A 24,100-nucleotide genomic window follows, 5' to 3' on the forward strand; every position below is an offset into this window, starting at 1 on the left:
AATATCTTTGTTTTTATAAGGCTCCTTCCTCTGTGAAGGGAAAAGAGATGCTACAAACCTGAGGCTGGTTCATCAGCTCTAATACTGAACAGGTACTGAACGTTAGTCACAAAACATCAGTGTATCTATTTTCATCTACAATTTAATGCAGCCAGCTCACAGAGACTGACACCTACTTTTTAGATGTAATGCTCTTGCTAAAGCAAAGTCTTAGGCTCTTCCTCACTGGCGGCTGTACGCAATGGAAATCTGCGCTGGGACCAGTTCTCCCGGGCAGCAGGATACAACAAAGAGGACACCGAACTAAGAGGCTTGGGCATTCACCCACACTGCACGCTGGCACAATCCAAAATCTAGTAAGCTTGGTGCCAAAAAATGTATTTTAAGGTGCCCATAGAACACTTGCCCCATTATCAGAAAAGAGGTAAGAATAAAGAAAATCTGTTCAATATTGAAAGTCTGCTGTAGTTATTTAACAACATAAAAAATTAAGTCTTCATGCATTAATCAGAACAGCTTACATGACTTAAAAAAAATCTGCAGCATGGTGATGTTATCTTCTCTGCTCATCACCTCTAACTTGGATCAACTTTGCTTTTTGAACATCAATAAAATGTGCTTAATTGAAATTTGAATTTTATTAATTCAGAGCAGACAAATGTATTGCTTCAACACTGCCAAATGCTTCTGCTGTTCCCCACTGAAATATTTTCTGTGCTCTGGAAACACAGACATGCATAATCCCCTGCAGGGGAGTTTTTCTGTCTTCAGTAAAATACAATTTAAGCCGTATGTTTTACCTTAGCCAAGGTTCGATCTTATCAGCATTTATACTTACTTGGAAAAAAGAATGAAGATTTGGCTTTGCAAGCAAACTTACTTCATAGGGCAAGCAGTATACCAGCATATATGGCTCAGCATTCAAATAATAAATCATTTTTAATTACAAAACTGAAGAAACTGCTTCTTCACAATCTGAAATCACATCACTACATTTTGCTCATGAGAACAAAGTTTACAGTCATAAGTTGCACATAAAGGGTTTATTTTAAATGTTTTAAGGATAGAGTTACATCATAATTATAAAAATTACTTACAGAATTAAGTAACAGATTTAAAGTGTTTATACTTCTAAATGCAGAGAACAGGGAACTGTCTACATTGTTCAAAATAAAATAAAAATAATGAAACCAAGCTCTAAAGATGAAGTCATTACCTAATTTTAAAATGTGAACACGAAGACCTTTGAACTATACACATACCAAGAACCATCCAAATTGCACTAATGATGTAAAATACAAAAAGCACAGCATTTTCAAGGAACCAGAAACTGTTTTTACCATAATTCTTTTCCCTGAAGCAACTAGTCAATTCTATCTGAAGCAAAAGCCTCCCTTTTTAAATAATTCACTTAAAGAAGGCTTCTACTCATTGCAATAAAAAAGGGTTTTCCCCATAGTCTACTCCAACATAGATTAGGGTTTGGCACTCAAAAAGAAAGAAGAAAAATGTAGTGTTTTGTTAATCAACTGTGATTTTTAAATTTTTTTCTTTAACAGAATACGTGGTCCCTTCAAATGCTGTATGACACACACAACTGGAAAATTACCTTCCGTTGGCACTATGCTCGTCTCACCGGTGCATTTAATCCTACTAACAACCATTAAAACAGCACAATAAGCAAATTCACAAAAAACTGAACACAAAATAAAAACAGAACAAAACAAAAACCTAAACATTTTAACATGCAACTTTAGTTTGTTACATTGAACGTTCTAACCCTCTAAGCATGCAAAAAAGGATGGTCTGCATTTAAGTTTTTTTTTTTTTCCTTTTGAAAAGTTTTACATGGCAGCCTGACATCACACACACGCACACACACAATATACAACAATACTACAGCAGGTAAATGTGAAAGGCGAATAACTTTTATACAAAGATCCATGGCTTGTGCCATCACAAGCCCTATGTGATTTTGGAAGTAATGTTGAACCCCTATAACAAGGAACCAACATTTAGTTACCAGGGTAACGCAAGCACTGCATGCAGATCTGAAACATGAGCCTAAAACAAAGCCCAAAGCAGATGGGCAGGGAGTGGAATTAGTCTCAAGCCTCAAAAAGGTGGTTTAAGCTATCAAAAAAAAAAAAAAAAAAAAAAGGAAGAAGATGAAAAGAAATATCCACGCAACAGAGACAACGGGGACATCTAAAAACAACCGTAAAATTTACAGTTTATAGATTATACTCTAATTGGCAGAATACGTGGTGTATTCAAGAGGCTTGCAGAAAACCCACAAATGCAAGCCTAATGCTAAAAATGTTCCAGTAGACCTAAACCTCAGATATTTCAAAACAAACCTTGTATTCCTCAGATATATAGCCCAAAGTTCAGTGTACTATGTTATCCATGTATCTTGTGTATAATCAATACACTCACTCATTCTTGTGCCACAAATATCAACTTGGGCTCATGGAGCCAGGCTCAGCTTTGAGATTTACATGCAGGACTCTTAAGAGTCAATAGAAAACACTTTAACAGATCTGCAGGATGAAAACACTGTGTTGCAAATCTGCTCACTTTGTTCAAAACACAAGGAACATTTACGACTCAGGTACTTAGTGCTTAAGGACTGCATTGAGAAGCTATTCACTGAAAGACAATAGCCTGCCTTTGGTTGCCCATGATGAAATACTGGACATAATGCAATAGAGTAGCAATGGACAAAGAATTAAGGTACCATATTTATATGGAGAGTATTTATTACCATTCAACAGCATAATGAGGCACAAGCCTTAAGGCTAAAATATGAAATCAGGCAAAAAAATGGACAGAAAGGGGCTTAAACCACTGAGTCTTCAATATCAAGAATACCCACAACTGAGGTCATCCGGACCTCTGATCTCTGATTAACAGCACCTCTCCTGCATCCTTCCACTAATGGCATACGGTTGGATATTAGAGTATTTGTTCCTTCCATCAACAGTGTTGACGGTCTTCACATACTGTACTTCTGTGAAGCAGTTCTCTGAAACTTGCAGAGCTCTGCCTTAATGTAACATGACAAATTTGTTGCTGTGCTGATCGTTGGTTGCAATTCTGAAACTTTTTAAAAGCTGCCACACTTAAAAAAAATCCTAATCTTCATTTACAAATATCTTGCAAGATTAAAACTGTGAAAGGATTTTGCTGTTGTGGGCTGCTATTTACATCCACAATCTAATGCAGATGGCTGAACCACTGAGACTGCCTATAGCTTCCATTAGATAGTACACCACTGGCATGCAGAACTCTAGTGTTCATAGAATGAAATTCACATTAACAGCATACCTCAAAGCAAGTACAATGTACATCACAAAAGGCAACAACAGGTTTAAGCTGTAGATTTGTCCGGACACTCCTTATGTGGAAAAGCCAGAAAAAGAGTAAGTGGGGAGGATGCCTTCTTGAACCAAAATGGTTAAAAATAAAAAAAAACCATACAAACAGAGAAATGCAACAGACTGAGCAGAAGGCAACAAATGCTTCTCCTCTAAAGTAAGTCTTCCATGTAAAAGGACCCCCACCCTCCAACCCCTGGCATGAGATTGCATTTACCATGTAAAATATTAACTACTGTTAGGCTTCTAAGTCCACACACAAACATTCAGGTTGCTAGGTTCTGATATTAAATGAGAGACTACTGATTGCCAATGTGTAGTCTAAAGTCTTCCAAAGTAGCATATATACTGTTAAAGTTGTGGCACCAAGCACTTGGGTTTTGCTAAGAAGTGTGGATAACAAACAAAGAAGTACATTTAGGATTGAAGGCAGCCTTGTTGCATGAATTTTACTGGTTCCTACAACTTGTAAATATATGGGCCATTACCCTGCATTTTCTAATTAACTGGTTATACAGACTAAATATCTTTTTATAGTTTAAAGCCTTTTCACTGAAAGGTGCATAAGTCAAACACTTGATTTCCTACTGCCCTGTGACTACTAAAAATACATAAGTATTTCCATGTACAGCAAGTTCTTAAGCTAAATTTGAAATAAAGTGTAGAAACACAGCAGATTGATGTTACTTGGGTTAGGCACTCCTCAATGCTGCACAAACTGTTTAAACCTTTCAAAAAATTCACCTCTGTCCCAACCCTGAAAACAAGGACTGCCAGTAGCCAAGAAATTAGATTTAATGTTACAAAAGAAGGCATATCAAAATATCAAACTACACTTGCATGTGGCAGTTGAACAGGTGAGTGCAAGGTTGAAGAAAAAGTTAAAATCTATGAAAAAATTTAGATTAATGATTACAATACTAGATCAACTTTACACAGCTTGAATTTGCAGCTGTTCTTTGCTTTTAACTCCCTCCTGCCCAAATATATTGACTTCCTTCATGAAAAGGAGTTCTCTTACACAAAATGTGTCATGTTTGTTTATATTCAGAACAAAACAGTTTTGCTGGCAGAGATTGTGGGTTCGCAGGGACATTTAAGCTTTCATTAAACTGGAAAGCAGTCAAGTCTTTGTGTCTACAAATTTTACATGTAATAGTTCCACAAATTTGGCAAAAGTTCACGATGACGTCTAGGATGTCTTCACCAAATCGTAGACATAAATATGGAAATCATCATCAAACTTGATGAAATACACAGATGGTTTGGCTTCAACTTGATGAATGACCATGCCAGTCCTTTTTGAGCCATCTTCTTTGGCATATTCCACTTGTTTGCCTACCAGGCTGTCCACAACTTCACCTGGTTCCCGTTCTGCAGGAGGTGAATCATCTGTAACACAAAAAGCCGTGTACTTTGGTAGACATGATTGGAATTCATCAGTATGGAAGACAACTGCAGAGTCTTCTTTAAAACTCATACAAAACAATCAGAAGTTTTAAAGACAGGCTATGTAGAAAATTAGTTTTGTTCAGACAAGCACCTAACAATTGCCATGCTTCCAGAAAGTACAGTTGCAGAAAAATTTTCAAGTAATACTGTCTTCAGTTTTATTAAGACAAAAATAGCACTTTGATTGGTAAGAGAAGTAAATCTTGTGACATGAAGGTTTACACACAAGTTAGAGAAAATGTCTGTGAATAATTGAATTTAAACCACCAGCAGAAAAAAGCACTGGGTATCCTTAGCAGAAACGCAGCCAAACTAAACCTCCCTCTTACCACACACATTATTCAGTGCATGCATGCCACTGCAACAAAAACATCTCTTCTAAGATGACAGGACGTGTAAACTCCCTATTAAAAGGGGCTTTGGACACCACATTGAAAAAATGCTGTTGGTAAAGTCTAATCGTATTATTTGCTTATTTAGCAAAACCTAGCCAGAAATACCCTTGTATTTTACATGATGCCTACGCTAAATTTGGATACAAAAAGGTGTGATTTGTAACATGCCAGTTGCCAAGGGGTTGGTTACAAGCCAATCACAGAACAAATGTGATAAAAGGTAAAAGCAGGATACTGGAGAACTGGAAGCTAACCACACCTTCTTTCTCAGCTCGTCTTCTTTTTGACTAGTGTAGATAAACTTGTGTTTTGTATTCCAGTGAGGAATTTTCTCAGCAATGGTCACACCTGATGTGACTTTTATTCTGGAAATCCTAAGCCTTTAAATTAATGTCTTTGAACAAAGTTTGCATTAAGAATCCCTTACAGATTTCACCCATCTTCTTTTCAGTTCTGAGAGTTGTGAAAGAACTCCCAACGGAACAAACAAACAAACAAAAAAACCCAACCCCAAACCCCAATAAACCACAGGAAATTAATAGATTGGCTTGTACTTACACTTAAGATTCTTCCACAAACTTAAGTTTCTCTTTCAATTTTTGTTTCAGTTCCTCTATAAATGCACTGTCATACATAGGTATTATCCTCTTAATAACACTTTTATGTAAAGAGTCTTCCTTGGCAAAGATGCAAGTTAAACTCTTACATTTTCATTTAGAATGAATTATGAAGCGTTGACGAAGTTTTAGTATCAGATCCAGCAATACATTTTCCCCTCACCAAAAAAAGCGCAAAAGAAATTATCTAAATTTGGTCTTCTCACATATGCAAAGCCTGTGTTTAAGAAGAAAGAGTTCCCTAGAAATTTTAGTTATAATTCTATGGCAAGTTCCACCAAATTTACAGATATACTTCCAGGTATTCTAAGATCTGATTTGAAAAATACTACTCTTAACATCTAATCCTTGACTTAAGGACCACATATGCAAAGCCTGTGTTTAAGAAGAAAGAGTTCCCTAGAAATTTTAGTTATAACTCTATGGCAAGTTCCACCAAATTTACAGACATACTTCCAGGTATTCTAAGATCTGATTTGAAAAATACTACTCTTAACATCTAATCCTTGACTTAAGGACACAATTCAAAAGATCTGGAAAGCATTCAAATTCAGGGAGGTAGCAAATACTTAGAAGTATTTTGGAAACAGGTAAGTAGTAGATAGTCTCCTGGTGAGCACGGATGAAAAATTGCATTAAAACCATTAATTCTTGAATGGAAAGCATATCAGCTCTTTCCCTACTGCTACTTCAAAGGTGGAAGAAAGCAAAGCAGACTTAAAATACATTCCAAGTCCCTTTTAATAGTTAAGACAAAAAACAAATTATTTGAAGGTTCAAATCTGAAAGAGCTTGCTTTATTTCTTTAGGAAGAGGACGGTCTCTTTTTTCCATTAACATTTGTGGTGTACTCTTTACAAGCAGCAGATACATTGCTTTTTATTATGAGTGGGGAAAAAATATCTAAACACAGATGATCACTACAGACATTATGCAAATAAGTGCCACTTGTTTATTTAGCCAGCAGACTGTTATCAGTGCTAGATCTGAAGGAAAATAGTCTCAAACTCAGCAAAATAATTATAAAGTAATACTTATGTAAAGCACCATGTAGCCAACCACTACAGTTATGTGATTATTAATTTTCTTTAAATCCCTCTGATAGATTGCTGCTGTCAGCAAAGTGTGTTTTAGGTACATGGGAGAAATAAAAACAAAGTATTCTTTACAAGCCTTTTTCCTCTTTTCTGTACCGGCTATCCAAAAGTCTTGAACAATATTGATTATGTGAAAATCCTTCTACATTAACAGGAAAAGCCCCGATGACTTTCACTTCAAGAAGGGAGGGAAAAATTATCCCTTCTAATGTACTTAAATATTTTTCTTGCTAGTGTGTTGCAACATGTGAGAGAAAACGAATTTTCAAAAGATTAGTACCTCTTTCCCCAAGAAGCTACTCAACTTTTTCACAGTGAATACACCTACCCTAACAAAAGTAATCTGACTATATTAGTAGGCCTCAAAGTATTATTCCCACAAGAACTACTTCAGAAACACAAATCAAGAGCGATCTCAACGAGTTGTGACACTTCTATAAGAAAATAATAGTGGAAAAGTTCTGGTTTGTCAGTTTTCATTTAAAAAAATCCAAACATAAACTCTTCCACAGTAGCATGTACATATTTTCAGCAGAATTAGGATTTATAAAATAAACTTTTCCTGCATATGTCACTGCTGATAGAAGTAGAATATCTCAGCACTTAACACAAATATTCCTTGTTGTGCTATGATCTTTGTTAGTTGCGAAACTTAAAAAAAAAAAAAATCAAAGGGAGTAACAAACAAGATCTTTGTTTGTCAACTCTCCTGTCCATAAATAAACCACAGCCAAACGTTAATATAAAAAACTGCCACTTTCCAGAAGAAAACAGTAACTGGCCTACTTACTTGAATCAGGCATAATGCGAAGGTCACCTTCTTTATAATCATCTAAGAGTTGGTACATGTACAAGACGGGATCCTTCTCATAGGTAATATAAAACCATGTGTTCATAATAGGAGCTCGAGCCAAAACCATCCCCCTCCATTCATCTTTTGAGCCATCTTCTGTCTCAAACATGTGTTCCACAGCTTTACCAATCATTGTGTCTGCCAGGTGGGCATCACTAATTCGAGATGAAGCTGAAATGACAGCATTCCATAAGTTCATTCAAAAGCACAGATATATGTCTTTGCGAAAAAAAAATCGTTACTCTGATTCATAAACAAATTTGATTGGAAGTTAGTAAATTCATATACAAAACAAACACTGTCCATTCCAGAGACGACTGAAGAACTTTAGAAATGTTGTTAAAACAACAATGCATCATTGTACTCCCTATGACTAAACAATCATAATGCAAGGTAAAGGGAGATCAATAGAGGGCACAGGAGTGAAGACTCTTTGTATATTACCTAGACACTGGAGGGCATGAGGCAGGCTGGGGAGAAGAGGAAGAGGTGCCAATCACAGAACAGTTCTATGAAGTTAATTTTGAAACTTTGGGGTTTGGTGCCCCCTAACACCATTCTAGAGACTGCTACCAATTGCTTTGCAGTCAGAAGGAGCACCAGCTTATTCTGTTCATAAACTAGTAACTACTTGGGTAATTATTGAACTTCGCAGTTTGAAAGACCTGCATTTTAACCATCTATGGCTAATTCTGAAAATCAAAAAGCCTTGTTACTAACAAAGTTATTTCACTTAGAAAATGCCTTTTCCCCCACTACTAAAAGTACTTAGCTAAAGTACATGAGGAAAAAAATGTGACATTATTACAGTCAGACACACACAACAGATAACACAGCCAGGATGGCTTAGAGTTTAAATTTTAACAGAAATATCAGTGTTAACTTTACATATGGTTCATAAGGGTAAGACTCTAAATGAAAACTACAGAATGTACTGCATATTACTTAAAGACAGAAGGCAGCACTGCGCTTGCTGGTATCATCAAACCTTTGTGGAAAAAAAAAATTTAAATAGAGCACTTAAATTTTATTAGTCAAATTCATTTTTGTCACATGGCAGGTAATCTAAGTGGTCACTTGTTATCTTGGAGGGAGTCTGGAGAGATTAGTGGATGGCATTTAATAGTATATGTCAGCTTATATGTATGTGAATTTAGGAGAAAAACCCGGAACACTTACCAACTCTGTCTGGAAGAACTTCAAGTGCTGAAACTCTTTCATCTTTGTGCAGTTCTAGTCCATACACACAATCAAATCCATCATACTTTATAAGATAGAGAGAGGGATTTACAGGAACTTGATCAAGAACTGTGCCCTTCCATTGTGTTACAGGTCCACTCCCTTCTTTCCATCCATGCTGTATTCTGCAGCCAACAATATTTCTTCGTGGCTGAGAAATAGGTTTGCTTGGTCCCACATTGTTTCTATGCTTTCTGTACAGATACAAACATAATATTAACGAAGTACATACATATTCAAAATTCTACTCCAGACGAGCTGTATGCTTTAATATGGCAATATATTTTATACCTTATTCAAATTAGGGTATAAAGCACATTACACTATATTGGAAAAAAGAAAAATGCGCTGAAAAGTAGTGAAACATTTTTGGTGTGCTTTGTAAGGTCAGTTTCCTAATAGTGGTTTCTAAAACTAGTTTGCTTAAGCTAAAAGAACTACTTTAGCCCTTACTACACCGAATGTCAAAAGTAAAACTCACCTGATGAGGTCTCAAAGCACAAGGTTACCTGGCAGTATTATAACTTTACTACCATGTTTCTCTCTGCAGAATAGTAAACACAACTGCCCCAGGAGGAAAAAGTCAGTGGAAACATTACCTGTGTCTGACGAAAATTCTTCCAAGGCATTTGTTTTCCCTAACCTGTGCTTTCATCTGAAGGAAACTTAGCTTCCTTCTGCATTTACAAGTAGTTTTGACTCCCCGTATTTTTAAAAGACACATGGTAGCAACAACCCTTTTCTAACACTCCTTTTTAGTATAGCAAAATAAAAATGATATGTAATGGTAATGGCAATAGAAGGGATACTCCTTAACGTGGAAAAAAGATTACATATACTTTTTTGTCCTTCCTCTGTTTTCATGGAAGTTGCATGCAAATTCCCTCTGCTGAATAACAGTTGTTCTGATCAACAGTCATGTAAGCTATTTGACAGTTTGAAATCATTGAATGAAAGTGTTATACAAGTTTTGTTCTACCCAGTTATTAAAAACACTAATTGACAATTTTGACTACAAATGGAAGAAACTAAGGAACATTATGACAGTATATTGGTGATAAGGAATCATTATTATATTTATTTTAGCATGTTATAATGCACTTATTCATTCCTAAAAAGATTATTTAGAGGGTTGCTTGATGAAAATTCTTATGAATGTCAACTAGTTGTAAAATAGATTTTTGGGTTACTAGTTACACTTAGTTTACATGGCAATAAAATATGCACACCACTAGTATGCTTAAGAGCAACATCTAAAAGAGAAAGTCAGTTGCAGAAAACAATATTCTTCTTTAGATTAGAGATAGTGACCGAAGAGAAACATCTTCAAGGACAAGGAATGCTCTCAGAAAAGTTCCTATATGATTCAAAAAGGACAAATAACAATCATACCACTGAAATCCTGGAAACAGTCTTGCAGAACAATGCACTCACTACATGACACTGGAATGCATAATGCTGAAGCTGTAATCGTAACTATTAAAAACAAGATGTATGATTCCTTCAGCAGCTTGTCCCACCTCTAGACTTTCATTCACCATGAAGATCTTAGATGGTGGTTTTGTCAAATTTCACTTTTGTTATCATTTGACCTTTTCGGCAAGACCAATCTGCAGTTTTTGTACTCCTAACTTTGCTAGCACAGATTATTATAGGAACTCCAACCTCTTCCTGTTAAGAGGCACTCTCCCACAAAGTTGATTCTAATTTTATACAGAAACTAGAACACACTTTGAAATTTCAGATCTTGCTCAACTATAAATGTATTTTTAAAAATTGTAATAGACTCAGTAATAATTTACTATTACAAAATGAGATGAGAGATCTGGTTCTCAGCACAATAAAAATGAGTTTGTTTTGCATGCAATTAATTTATTTAGTTCTAATGAATCACAGTTCCATTCTAATACAGAATAAAGCTAACTGAAGATTAAAGAAAGTAGTAAAAGAGATAAAACAATGTCAGTTTTAAACAGTTTGTCTATCTGCTAAACATCTCGTTGTCAAAAAAGTAAAAATAACACTGTTAATGTTCAACCTTACAGTCAGTTTTACTTTCTGCCTGTAAAGCATAATCCACTTAATGTTTAAATTGGAGCAATTAAGCAAAAAACTTCACACTAATTTAAAAAAATACGATGGAAAAAGACTACATAACTGAGTTCAAACTTGTAACTACCTTTAAAATGCCTTTGAGAGCAAAGTGCATTACAAATTTAATTAAAAGTCAAGTACCCACCAGGTGTACTTGCAGTTCAAATTTTTGTTTGAAGGTTGTATTACTGTACAACCATTCACCCTCATTTGCAGTGGTTCATACTGCAAGAAATGAGATTTTCAAACTAGTAAATTACCAAGGAAAACCTATTTTTTCTTGCATCTGAACATGTGGTAAGAAAGCAAGCATAGGTTTCTAACTATCAACAAATAATAGCTATGCATATACTCCCATGAAAGACAGTTAAGTAACCAACTCAAACCTCTCACCTCCTCAACAGTGTATTATTTCTGTGATACACCAAGTAATACAAATGTACATAAGCTTCTATGCTCCAGAAGGCCTAACACATTTTTTCCTTCTGTTTCATTACAATTATCTTTAAAATTCCACAAAGACTGGCTCTTGAAGACTGAATAACAATTTTCCTAGACACGTAAAACGTGGAGCCAGGAAAACAAGAAAATAGCAAGTCCTGGAAATAGCTCTTGACACATCAGACACATCCTCACTATAAATGGCTCTTCAACTGCAAAAGTTTCAGATTCTCTCCCACATCTTGAAGGCAGAAGCTGGCAAGTAAAAGCTAGTTCTGTGAAAAGGTTTCATTATCAGAATCAGATACTTTAAAAACTTTCTAGAGACTACACAGGCAGAAAGAAATCTTCCCAGTTTTTGAAGTTGTATTTATATGGTTCTCACACAAACTTTTGTTTGGCAGCTGCTACCAGGGAAACCAATGTAGTGCAGAACTGCACGGAACTGGTAGCAGAAAAATCAACCCTTACTTCAGGGTTGTGCTTAAAAGACAACCTAGCATTTATAAAAAGGAAAATGGCATTTCCCAACAACCTATGAAGTTATCCATTTAGGTTTGGTTGTTTAGTTTTGTTGTTTGTTTGTTTGTTTTTTTAATCATCTCATCTCAGAAAAACACCACAGGGTAGAACTAAGGAAAAAAAAAAAACCACCCAGAAGGTTGAAAGAAAACCATACCCCTCACAACTGTGAAAAACAGGAAGGAAAACTGTAAAACAGTATAAATGCAGTACAGCAGTGATGGTCAGTACAATTTGAAGTCTTTCATGGTGCCAAGCAGAAGTTATTAAAAATAGGACCCAAAACTTATTATAATTGTGATTTGCCTTAAAGACTATCATTAACAGCAGAATGGTGATGAGAAAATTGTTATTAACTACTTTTGACAATATTCAGACTATGAGGCACATTAGTTGAGGCAAAAGTTTTAAAGTATTTTCTGCCCTCCCTCAAAACGCATCATACAGTTGTGAATTTACCTTCAGAAGCTGCAGGAACCAAGATTACAAGTTAGCTTAAAGTGGGATCAGAAATTCAAGATGGTTAAGTTCATTTGTAGTTAAACTACCGGTGTAACCTGCACCTTGAAGTCCTTGAATTGCCAACTACAAGAAATCTGGAGAGCGTATGAAGAAAGGATTGTTTTATACTTACACTATTTCTTGTACTCTTTCCTTATGCACCAAGGGTTGAAAGAATGAGATCTGGGAGGTTACTGACTGATCTGATGCCAGTGAGGCCAGCTTCATATTGATAGAGATCACCACTACCCAGTGACAGAGCACTTGGAAGAACTGCCCTATAACCATAGGAACCCTTTCCTAAATGCTCAACAGTTAACTACCATTTAGTAAAGAAGAGTTCAGAAGACTCATCCACACTGCTCACTCTATCACATTCTCAATTACTGAGTCATGTCCTGTTGCACTGTCTTGGCTCCTTCCTCTGCCATACACCTTCTGAAGCTGGTTTATAAACTCCTCGGATGGCCTTCGAATGCCAGTAGGCTTGTTCCTCTTTTTCTTTAAATGAGGAGTAACTAAATAAATAACTAAATCAGTGACAAAGTATGCATTACTAACTTGTAGACTACCATAAGAGCTCAGAGTAATATCAGCATGTCATTACATGGTTATTCATATCCTACTTTTTTATGGTAAACTACTATGGTCTACTACTCTGCCTCATTCTCAGACAAGTCAGTGAGCAGCACACGAGAAATCAACTTTGTTTGGTGCAAAAAACCTTCACTAAATAATTAATAAACAATTGAACTAAGCTAAATTAACATAAAACTAGGCTGGATGCTTAAGTTAAATGCCTCAAAATCATGTCACTTAGGATCAAAACTTCTTATGCCCCATAAAAGCCTTTATGCTAACAAATTTACAGCCTTTTTAGGTATTTAAATAAGTGTATTTCACCACAACAATAAAGACAAATCTAGCCACCCTCAAGTACAAAAGGCAACCCACCTCTGATAGTCTTCCCATCATACACTCCTTTCTCTGAGCGGTTGAAAGAGAACAAGAGAAATTAAGTTTTAACCAACTCTACCTGCCCCTAGACAAATAAATGTTTCTCTTTGCCTTCTATGAAGATAGACAAGAATGGATAATGATGAGCTTGTGGAATGGATTAGAGTAGTTTTACATCAGGTGTTCTCTCTGGGAAACAGTTAACACTGTTAGCAGTGATTAACTATGTTAATTGTCAAAAATACACCTGCCAAACAAATTGCTTTTGACTGATGCACAACTGTATGACTTTACACTTAAAATACAAATAGTAACATTTTAGTAAGTTTCACACTTACTCAGCTTAGATTTCTCCCACCAGATATGGTATCTCGCTGTTTGACAGTAAGACCAATTATGCCCAGAACATTACGTCTGTTTTCAAACAACTACTCACCAGTGTTCAGCTGCTACTATTTAAAAATGTTGTAGAAGGGAAAAGTACATGCCATGAATGTGTAGGATAAGCAGGCATCCTTCACACACAAATAGCAGCCTCCTTACAGAAGTATTTCAGTATATTCTTTATTTTAGAAAGGTGAAAAACCCTTTTCAAAACTACCACTGTAGTGAATATAAGATTAGGTATTTCTAAGATTATTTCAAGACTGAGTCATCGGTAAGCATGCTTTGCAGTTTTTATTGGCCTTCTGACAATGCATGAACTCTGTGCCAGGGAACAGAGATCCTACAGTAGACGTGGCTAATTTCTTGCTCGCAGCTCCTTCTCTCTGAATTCCAGAAAGAATTGCAAAACTGTATTCAAGGATAATTTCATATTAACAGTCAAAATGATATTTAAAACTCTATTTGTGGGGCATTCTTTCCTATCACCCTCCTGAAAGAATTAGAAGTCTGACTCTACACACATATACAGACCAAGTAGTATTCCACATGATTTTCAAGAACAAAGTGAGAGGAACAATACAGATATATTTCTAGAACAGTACTTCCAGTTACGGAGAGCTGTACTTTGTAAAAATATTAACAACTTACTTGTGGGAAGTTCTTTTCTTCATCATGCTGGCAGACACTCCTGCATGACCTACAACATAAAGGATGACAGAATTAGTGAAAAATAAAGTGTGTATATAATACCAAAAAAGCCATCTTGTATAAAAGTTTTCCTTTCGAATGTTAAAATGTAAAGATTTCATGTTATGACTGATCAATGAACTGCTACAACGGGAGAAGGCTCTGCAGAGAGACACAGGCTACATGCTCTTGAAGCTCAGGGATGAACAGAAGGAGTGACTGATCACAACTATTAAAAAGAAAGCTGAACTTAACACAACAGGGACCCATATGGTCTTTGTTCTAGGAAAATGGCTGTAACAGTTGAGAAGATCAATCAGCTACAACAGTTAAGTGAATCAACTGGCTGTGTAACTTTTCATCCCTGAATGTTGTTGCTGCGCTAAATCAGAATGCTGTGTAATGCTGAATATCTTCAGTTGGTGCTAAAACATTAAACCCTCCTTGTCTGCAATATCGCAAAGAACTGGTCGAAGTACTGGACTGACACACGTGTAACTCTAATGTCTCACGTGTATGTAGAAACATGCCCCGAATTTCAACTATGGATGCTTAAATTAACACCTACAGACAAGTATTTGAGTTTCTCTGTAGGTCTAAACAAACCAATTCTTTTAAATTTAACACTATGCGGATGTTCCAAGCATAGCTTTGGAATGTATAGTTTGAAAACTTTCATGATAGTAGTAGCGTCACATGAGAGAGTCAAGCACTAAAAGTACAATTAACCTTCAAAGTCTTCATAAATATCTCAATATTTGCATTTTCATGTGCAAAACTGAAGAGGACATATAAATAGTTACAGAAATGGCATAATTAAAATAATACTACATCTTCTGATTACAACAGTCAAGCTTATATCAAATCCTCAAAATCTGCATCTTCTTCTGTAATAACATCTGAAATGTTTGTGTTTCAAAAATTAAGCCTTACATGCCAATTACTACAGTAAAGGACCTATTTGCAATTTTTGACTGTTATAAGACCAAGTAATTAAACTGCATGTTTATAAGAACTATTAGATGGAAGTTAAAAAAAACCCCACCCAGTATCACAAAAAGCTTGATTATAAACCCAAAAGACTCTGTGACTTGACTACAACTACAAGCTTTCTGATCATATTGTCAGTTACCTTTTCTGTATTTGAAGTGGCTGTGTTTTATTAATACAAAATATAATAAAACATGTTTTATTAAAAATATGGTAGTGTTATTAAAAACAAAATACTTAGACAAATAAATCTGTTCTCATAAAGCAGAGGAACTGCATCATCAGAACATGATCACACAAATTTTATATTTTACATTACTGTAGGCTGATGAGGCGAAGCTTATCAGCTCCAATAGTTAAAAACACTACAGAAATAACATCCACATATTCTGCAGAATGGTTCAGCATAAAACTTGCTTTCTATCCTCTGCTCAAGGAGTCTGAACCTGTGTATGAGAAGGGACGTCCAAAGCATTTAGTCTTCCAAAGCCTTTGGAAGTGAAGAATAGGAACGCTAGACGTACGCAGAAAGAACATTTACTACAGAAGCGGCAATAAACAGAAAGGAGAAGCTATGCAGATCTCTAGAATGTCTGTTTGCCCTGTTCACTCACTTCCCACCTTGGGAACCTTGTATTTTTGAAAGGATTCAACTTGTTTCTTTCTGTAGTGAGCTCTAAACCAAAGACAACTAAGCACTGCTCAGCTTTTTACGTCAGTCAGTACCTTAAGAGAGCTCCCAGTAAAGTTATGGCATTTGGATGTTTAATACAAAAGTAACAAGATTTCAAGAAGATACAATAACAAGTATTTGAAGATCCTAGGACAAACCCACTCTCGTAATGACTACAAGCCTATTTGCCAGAATTCATCTTTGTATTTGGCACTGAGTTCCATAATGCCTCAAGCAGATGCAAACTCCTTCTAAAGACATCTCAGGTTATATTATTGAGTTGTGTAGCACTTCGTTTGGCTAGACAGTTGCATAAATTCTAGCAAGATTTCACTGAATCATGAACATTTCTGTCCCCTACAGCAGCTCTAAAAACGGGGATGAAACAGCACACAATCCTTACATTTGGCATATTCTAGTAACAAGGTCAAAACCAGAATTATCTGATAAACCTGCCTGAATCTTTCTTTGTCTGGGATAATTCCTTCAGCAATAGTTTTTTCCACTACCACTTGAAAGCTGCAAGAACTCTCTGAGCTACTCATAGGGTCAAAGTTCAGAGTTTGGAATGGTACCTAAACTTAGGTGGTACAGGGGGGAGGAGGAGAAGGATGGCACAGAGAGATGGAAGCATTCAAGATTTCAACAGTACCCCTTTACTATTTATCACTTGGGACAGCATCTTCCTTACTGCTAACACTATATACTCAGATAGCACACCTATAATCCTTGCAATCTTCAGTGAGCATTTTGAAATCCAGACAATTAAAGAAGCCAACTTAAGCAGTTTATGCACATGTAACAGTAAGACAGCCTGATGTAGCAGTTGCATTGTTAAACACACACACATGTGCACCCTCCCAAACCACACCCCCAAATTTCACTGCCTCATCCCCTTTCAGTCACCGAAAAACAAGGATGATGTCCAGGTTAAATGGTAGTAACACACCAGAACTGTTTCAAACTGCTTTTTCTCCCATTTATTATCAAAACTGCTAAAACAATTACAGATACTGATTTATATATATATAAAAAAAAAAAAAAATACTCCAAGCAAATGCAGTTTTTATACCTTAGGAAACTAGTTCCACACTTGAAGACCATATATTACATAATGCTGTAACCCTCAAAATTGCATCAGTAAGATGTATGCACACACTTCTATCTGTTCAACAGCAGCAAATGCAAGACCATTTCCCTAACAGGAGCCTACACTGAAGTCCAGTGATGGCACAAAAAGACAGTATGTTCCAACAGACACTAGCACCAGCAGTAAAAATACAAGGAGTATGCTGAACAGTCTCTGTCACACAGAGGAATATCTATGGACCAACAAGCACCTCTTTAACTATTATTTCTTCCTTGCAAAATATCATCTGAGCCATGCCAAGATAAAACATTTGTTTCAAGCAGCTAATGCAAAGTAGTCTTTGAATGGCTGCAAAAACTATTATTTTGAACTGGTAAAGTCCATTATAACCGATTTACAAGAAAAATATTTAGAAATGTTGTTCAATTTTTCTTTTCCCTACAGGAATTGCGAAATTAATTGGAAATACTAAAATTCCTCTGATGTGTGAGGATATCTTAACTCCTGTGTATTTTGCTTTCTTGCAAGATTAGAGCAAGTGAAGCCACCACAAAATAAAATACATAAAATTTGCTTTATATGGCAAGAAATCAGCTCTGCAGAAGACTCTTCCTTCCCAGTTTAGAATTGCCAAGAGCTTGCAGAGTTTCTTTACAGAGATATTTATTTGTAAGTGCATGACATTTTAATGAGTGATACTTATGGTGTCGTATTGCTATGTGTTAATGACTTAAAACATTCTTTGAGAGAAAGTAAATTTTTTTAAACTACCTTTTAGCATACACATGATCTTCGCCTTCACCTAGTGATTGTGTAACATAACAAAGCAGTAACCTGGCTTATATAAAATCTCCTGAAACCTCCAGTACTATCTAAACAGCTTGGGATAGAAACCTCACTAGCATTAGTCACTTTCTGTCAAGTGCCCAGTTCAAAGCAGAAAGGCACTTAAAAAATCCCAAGCATTTTGAGGGCAGTATCTTCACGCAAATCTTTCAAAAGAAAAAAACCCAAACATCTGCATTCCAAGTGTCCTGGGGTTAAGCACAGTTTGGTCACAAGCACAATGTGACTTCAAAGATGTTAATACTAATTAAAGAACAATAAAGGAGAGTTATTACATTCTATACAACATGAATGGTTTTAAATTCACATTCTTTACCTCCTTTTATCTATGGACAGACAAGTTCTAACTAGAACACCCCATGGAATTCCATATTTTAGATAACACTCAAAATACTGTGTACAACTAAATTGCCCTGAACATACAAATAGTAAAAAAATAACACTGAACAACAAACAAACGTTCTTTCAGGATGCTGAATCCAAGTGAAGTATATATGTCACTTCAACTGAGAGGTATAGGAGGAGAGAATAGGGAGGAGTATGGGAGAAAGCTGCTGGCAATGTTTTGGCAATGAATGGACAGGACCCTCCATTCAATCCATGAAAATCAGACAGACTCTTCAAAAGACACCACAATATCTTATTTCTCTGAATATCCTGTGTTTACATCAAGCAGCAAAAGCTGGATGTTTCTAAGTTATACTTCAGTATCTTTACAGCAGTAATCCCACAGGAACTGTTCTGTATCTGGAGGCTATTTCAGAACTACTTTCAGGGACCCTTCGAAATGCTTATTCACACCTAGTATTGCCCAACCTCAACTTAAAAGAGTTTGGGGAAGGAAGAGAGTTCTTTTAACCAAAGTAGACATAAAATACAAAGATAAAATGAATTCTGACTCTGCCTGAAGATTTCACTGCAATCCTAAGCAAGTCACATCTAGGAGTGGGTTCTCTTTTCTTAGTTCACAGAGACAGTACTGAAACAATTTACACTTGCTTTTAAATGGGAAAAAACTACAAAAGCTTGTGTATGACTTACTGTTTCCTAGTTCTTCACTAAGAAATTACTTTGTTTTCAAGCCATCCAGTAAAGGCATTACACTTGTTCCTGACCATCTGGCAGTTTGGTGGGATCCTGTACCTCTGAGAGATAACTGCTAGGAAGGACTCTAGAGGACCATGCCTTTCACTTATATGTCATTAAAAAGGTGGCCCCTAGACTAAAAAAGGACAAATGTAAGTGTGAATACAAGGGCAATCACAACTTATTTTACAATCAATTATCCTATATAATATTAATGAAGAAAAAAAAAAAATCTGTATTCCCCTATCTTGGAGACAGTCATACACTAATTAGAGAAACAGGCACACTGCTATACAAAGGAGCAGCTGGCTGATCTACTGAAACTATATCCTGGAAAGCAACTCTATACTTTGACAACCTCCTAGAGGTTGTAGCCATATACTCTACTGTTGTGTTGTCCTTCTTTTCTCCATCTTCAATTCTACCCTTTATTTCTCAAGATGGAATTATGAAGTATGTTTTCCAGTAGAGACAGATTTAAAAAACCTAGATATTTTAACCAAATATATCTATCTCTCCCTTTACACCTACTCTACAGCAAATAAAAGCATTTCCTGTGTAAGCAGACAGACAGTACAGATGAAAATCAGCCTTTTTAAAGAAGCCATGACACCTGTATTGTCACTGATTGATAAGTCTCTACAATTGGATGAAATCAAAGTCAATTGCAAAAAGCTTCGGTATTGCGTTAATTTTTGTAATCATATTGGCCTATATGAATACCTGACACAACCACTAGTTTATATCTATACCACCAGATAGGTTTTTGTAGTCTGTACATGATCCAAAAATCTCCTGGAATTCCATGATTACATGATTTTACATGATTAAGAGATCAATTATAGACTTTATAAGCTATTTTCATGCTTTCACCCTATTTTTTAATCAGAAGGAAAAATGAAAACTAGGTTGCTCAGAGAGGTGGTGGAGTCTCCTTCTCTGGAGATATTCAAAATCCCCCTGGACGCGATCCTGTGCAACCTGCTCTAGATGATCCTGCTTTAGCAGGGGAACGAGACTAGATGATCTCCATAGGTCCCTTCCAACCCCTACTGTTCTGTGATTCTGTAATACATTAGAAAGAATATACTAATGCTGTATTATCTGTTCCCAGATGACAGCACTCAATCCCGCTGTTTATGTCATTACTAAATAGTACTGGTCCCAGTACAGACCCTTGAGGGACACCACTCACTACTGGTTTTCAGTTGGAGATTGAGCTGTTGACTGTAACTCTTTAGATGCAGGCAATCAGTCAATCCTTACCCATACAACAGTCCATCCATCAATCCTGTATCTCTCCAATTATGTAGGAAACAAATACCATACTCACCCCCCATTGTTACTGTCATTAGAAATTATTTCAAATAAAGTAATTGTCAAGTTCAGTAGTCACTTAAAGTAAATCCTTAACATTCCCAATGAAGGAAAAAAAAAGCCAACCCAAACCATCACCATGACCACTTTTAAAAGTCTATAAAGGGTCACAAGATCACTGACACGCAATTAATCTGAACACACAGAACACAGCCACAACTGCAGGATTAAAAGTCATTCTCCCCTAGCAAATAAATTTTTAACATAAAACTAAAGAAGAGTATCTTTTCACCTGTTAATAATCAAATTCTCCTTCTGAAAAGAAGAGGTAGAGTTGCCACCTAAACCATTCTGTCACTACCTGGTTGGACCTTTGACAGCTTTCTCTCCCAGAGAAACTTTTCCAAAATAAAAACCCCAAACAACTAACTTGCTATAACCTTAATTTATATCACATTGCAAGGCCTCTCTTCCAGCCATCAAAATAATCATTTTATAAACTCTCATGAATTCAAGTACTGCATTTGCTGTTCTTTTCAAAGGAAGGATTTGACTGCTAGCAGTGGAACTACTGCTGTGATAAACAAAAGTTCTGTCTCTCTTGCTCAGCAATAACAGCTGCCTGCTGCACTCTTTCCTAATGCATATCCATTCTTTCCTAATGCATATCCATAATCAAGAAATAAACGTCAGATAATTCCATGCCTTCCCTCTCCCCACCACACCCCTCAAAAAAAAAAAAAAAAAAAGGAGCATAAAAGCTCTGTAGCCTCAGACCACCAAATACGATCCGGAGGAGCAACAACAGCAAGGAGATCAGCAGCTGTCTTCCTCAAGAATATAACAGCCAGAGGCTGAAAGCTGCTAACACCCACATCTACGCCATAACTAACTATGCCAGGAGTTGAGGCAGACCAAATGTGTATGATTTATGGCTTGTATTTAAATGACAGTGATGGCACATTAATCAAATAAATATAAGTTAAGGAAGGACTTCTCAGTTAAGATTAAAAAACTTCACAGAGAAAGAGATAAAGACAGATTGTAACTGTTGTATAGGTATATTAAAAAGCAAAAATGTCGTCTAAACTGTGTCAATTTTACTGACAATTTTGCATGGTGCAAGTTATAGGGCAACCTATAATGAACAAATAATGGGAAATGCGACTCTTCAACGTAAGTCTATGAATTCTGTCTTTTTTTTTTTTTTTTAAGTCAAAAGAACAAATAGGAAGCAAAATTTTCTTCTCAACATATTTAAATAAAATGTCCTAGCTTAACTTTTTTGGTTTTCAGAAAGCAAATCCAGCCTCATAATCACCCTCTATATAAAGTTTCATGTTATGACACTTCAAATCTGTGCTGTAGTTTTGTTGTTCATCGCATGTCACATTGAAGTCATTAGAAAAAATTCTTCAAACAGTTGCCTTAAAAACCTAGTGTCCAAATCCATTGAACTTGGGCTCAGTGCCCAACTAATGCTTAGAAGTAAACAAGACTGAAATTAAGTACCAGGTCAAAGCCTGCTCTCCTTTCTTTTCTCTTCCAAACACAATTCTACTCCCACAGGGATTCTGCTAGTGTCAAGAGGAAGGATGACTCATAAGTTGATGGAATGAAAACTCACTGAACCAAGTGTTTAAGACTTTGTACTGTGTTTCTCCTTTGAAACCATCTATTAAAAATGTGCTGAAGTTACCTTTGAAATCAGTAGATGTTTCAAATGCGTGACAGCAAATTAACATTAATGTAAGCTAATCACAGGTAAGCACAGTTTGGAAAGTTTCCAAACTGTTTCAGAGAAATTTTCCACTATCAGCTGCTTCAGTTCTCAATGAACTGGATGAGTATTTAAAATCACCAGAACGGACTACTACTTGGGTATTTTAAAAGTTATCTGAGCTTTCCCAGTTATAAATGACAGTTGCTTCAGATTTTTAGAAAAGCACCAATTCATAATGGTTGGTGACAGAAAAAATGTTGCATCATGTGTCTACAAAGTCTTTCCCTGCACAGGTCACTGACTAGTGAGTTTTGCTGCAGCGCAAAATAGGAAGGGTGCTCCCCTTCCCCTCTAAATAACCCACAAAGTAATTTCATAACAGAAAAAAATGACTCAATATACAAAACAATTTACATTACTTAAATAAACTCAGAAGTAACTAATTGAACAGAAGAATGAACAACATTCATCTGTAACCTATTCATCCTCAAAATGCTACTCTGTAGAATTCCTAAACTGCAAATAACAACTTTTAGTCCCTGTCCTACACTAGTGCAGACAGAATACACTACTGAAGCAAAATCTAGCTTAATTTATACAGAACCAACTGTCAACCTACAAAACAATTCTTTGTTAGTCACTTGATTTTTTTTGCATCATTGCTAATAATTCTTACTACAGAGCACACAAGACTGAGATTCACTAGTCTTTCAAGCTGCAAAACTTTGAATAAGCCTAACTAGTCATAAAAGGATTAACGCTTACTCATATTTTGCATTTCTCTGAATAAAAAAATTGCTTTAAAATACATTGACTAACCTGTTTCAGTTTAGCGAGCACACACATTAGAACATTATTTGCATTTCTGTAGTGTTTTCAAGATATTCTCTTTTACAATTCCTAGCTGATCAGCCTCTTTAAAACCATGACGTTTTACTCTAAGTTATAAATATGTGGTGAATAAATTTGTTTCAGGACTTGAGATAAAACAAGAGAAATTCTCCCCTTAATATGTTGTGTTGGTTTTGCGTGGCAAGGTTTTGGTAGCGGGGGGGCTACAGGGGTGGCTTCTGTGAGAAGCTGCTAGAAGCTTCCCCTGTGTCTGACAGAGCCAATGCCAGCTGGCTCCAAGACAGACCCACCGCTGGCCAAGGCCAAGCCAATCAGCGCCTCTGTGATAACGTATTTAAGAAAGAGAAAAAACAGTTAGAGAGACCTTTTGCAGCCAGAGAGAGGAGTGAGAAGATGTAAGAACATCTGCAGACACCAAGGTCAGTGCAGAAGGAGGGGCAGGAGGTGCTCCAGGCACCGGAGCAGAGATTCCCCTGCAGCCCGTGGTGAAGACCATGGTGAAGCAGGCTGTCCCCCTGCAGCCCATGGAGGGAGGATGAGGGGGTGTAGAGATTCCACCTGCAGCCCGTGGAGGACCCCACGCCGGAGCAGGTGGAGACACCTGAAGGAGGCTGTGACCCTGTGGGAAGCCCGCGCTGGAGCAAGCTCCCGGCAGGACCTGTGGCCCCGTGGAGAGAGGAGCCCACGCCAGAGCAGGTTTGCTGGCAGGACTTGTGACCCCATGGGGGACCCATGCTGGAGCAGTTTGCTCCCGAAGGTCTGCACCCCGTGGAGGAGACTCATGTTGGAGAAGGTCGTGAAGGACTGTCTCCCGTGAGAGGGACTCCATGCTGGAGGAGGGGAACGATGAGAGGAGTCCTCCCCCTGAGGATGAAGAAGCAGCAGAAACACCGCGTGATGA

General features: G+C 36.7%; 1 protein-coding gene across 6 annotated transcripts in view; it reads right to left on the bottom strand.

Annotated features, from left to right (window-relative positions):
* Positions 1-1,024: 1,024 nt before the first annotated feature.
* Positions 1,025-24,100, bottom strand: part of SPIN1 (spindlin 1) — a 59,946-nt gene continuing 36,870 nt past the window's right edge. For all 6 annotated transcript variants that reach the window (XM_075740540.1, XM_075740536.1, XM_075740541.1 and 3 more), the window contains 4 exons: positions 14,584-14,632; positions 8,974-9,227; positions 7,732-7,965; positions 1,025-4,772 (listed from right to left, as the gene is read on the bottom strand). In XM_075740540.1, the coding sequence (XP_075596655.1) occupies positions 4,573-4,772; positions 7,732-7,965; positions 8,974-9,227; positions 14,584-14,632 (737 nt within the window). In that variant the 3' untranslated portion in view covers positions 1,025-4,572. The remainder of the gene's footprint in view (positions 4,773-7,731; positions 7,966-8,973; positions 9,228-14,583; positions 14,633-24,100) is intronic.

Source organism: Balearica regulorum, chromosome Z, assembly GCF_011004875.1.
Source record: "Balearica regulorum gibbericeps isolate bBalReg1 chromosome Z, bBalReg1.pri, whole genome shotgun sequence".
Taxonomy (NCBI): domain Eukaryota; kingdom Metazoa; phylum Chordata; class Aves; order Gruiformes; family Gruidae; genus Balearica; species Balearica regulorum.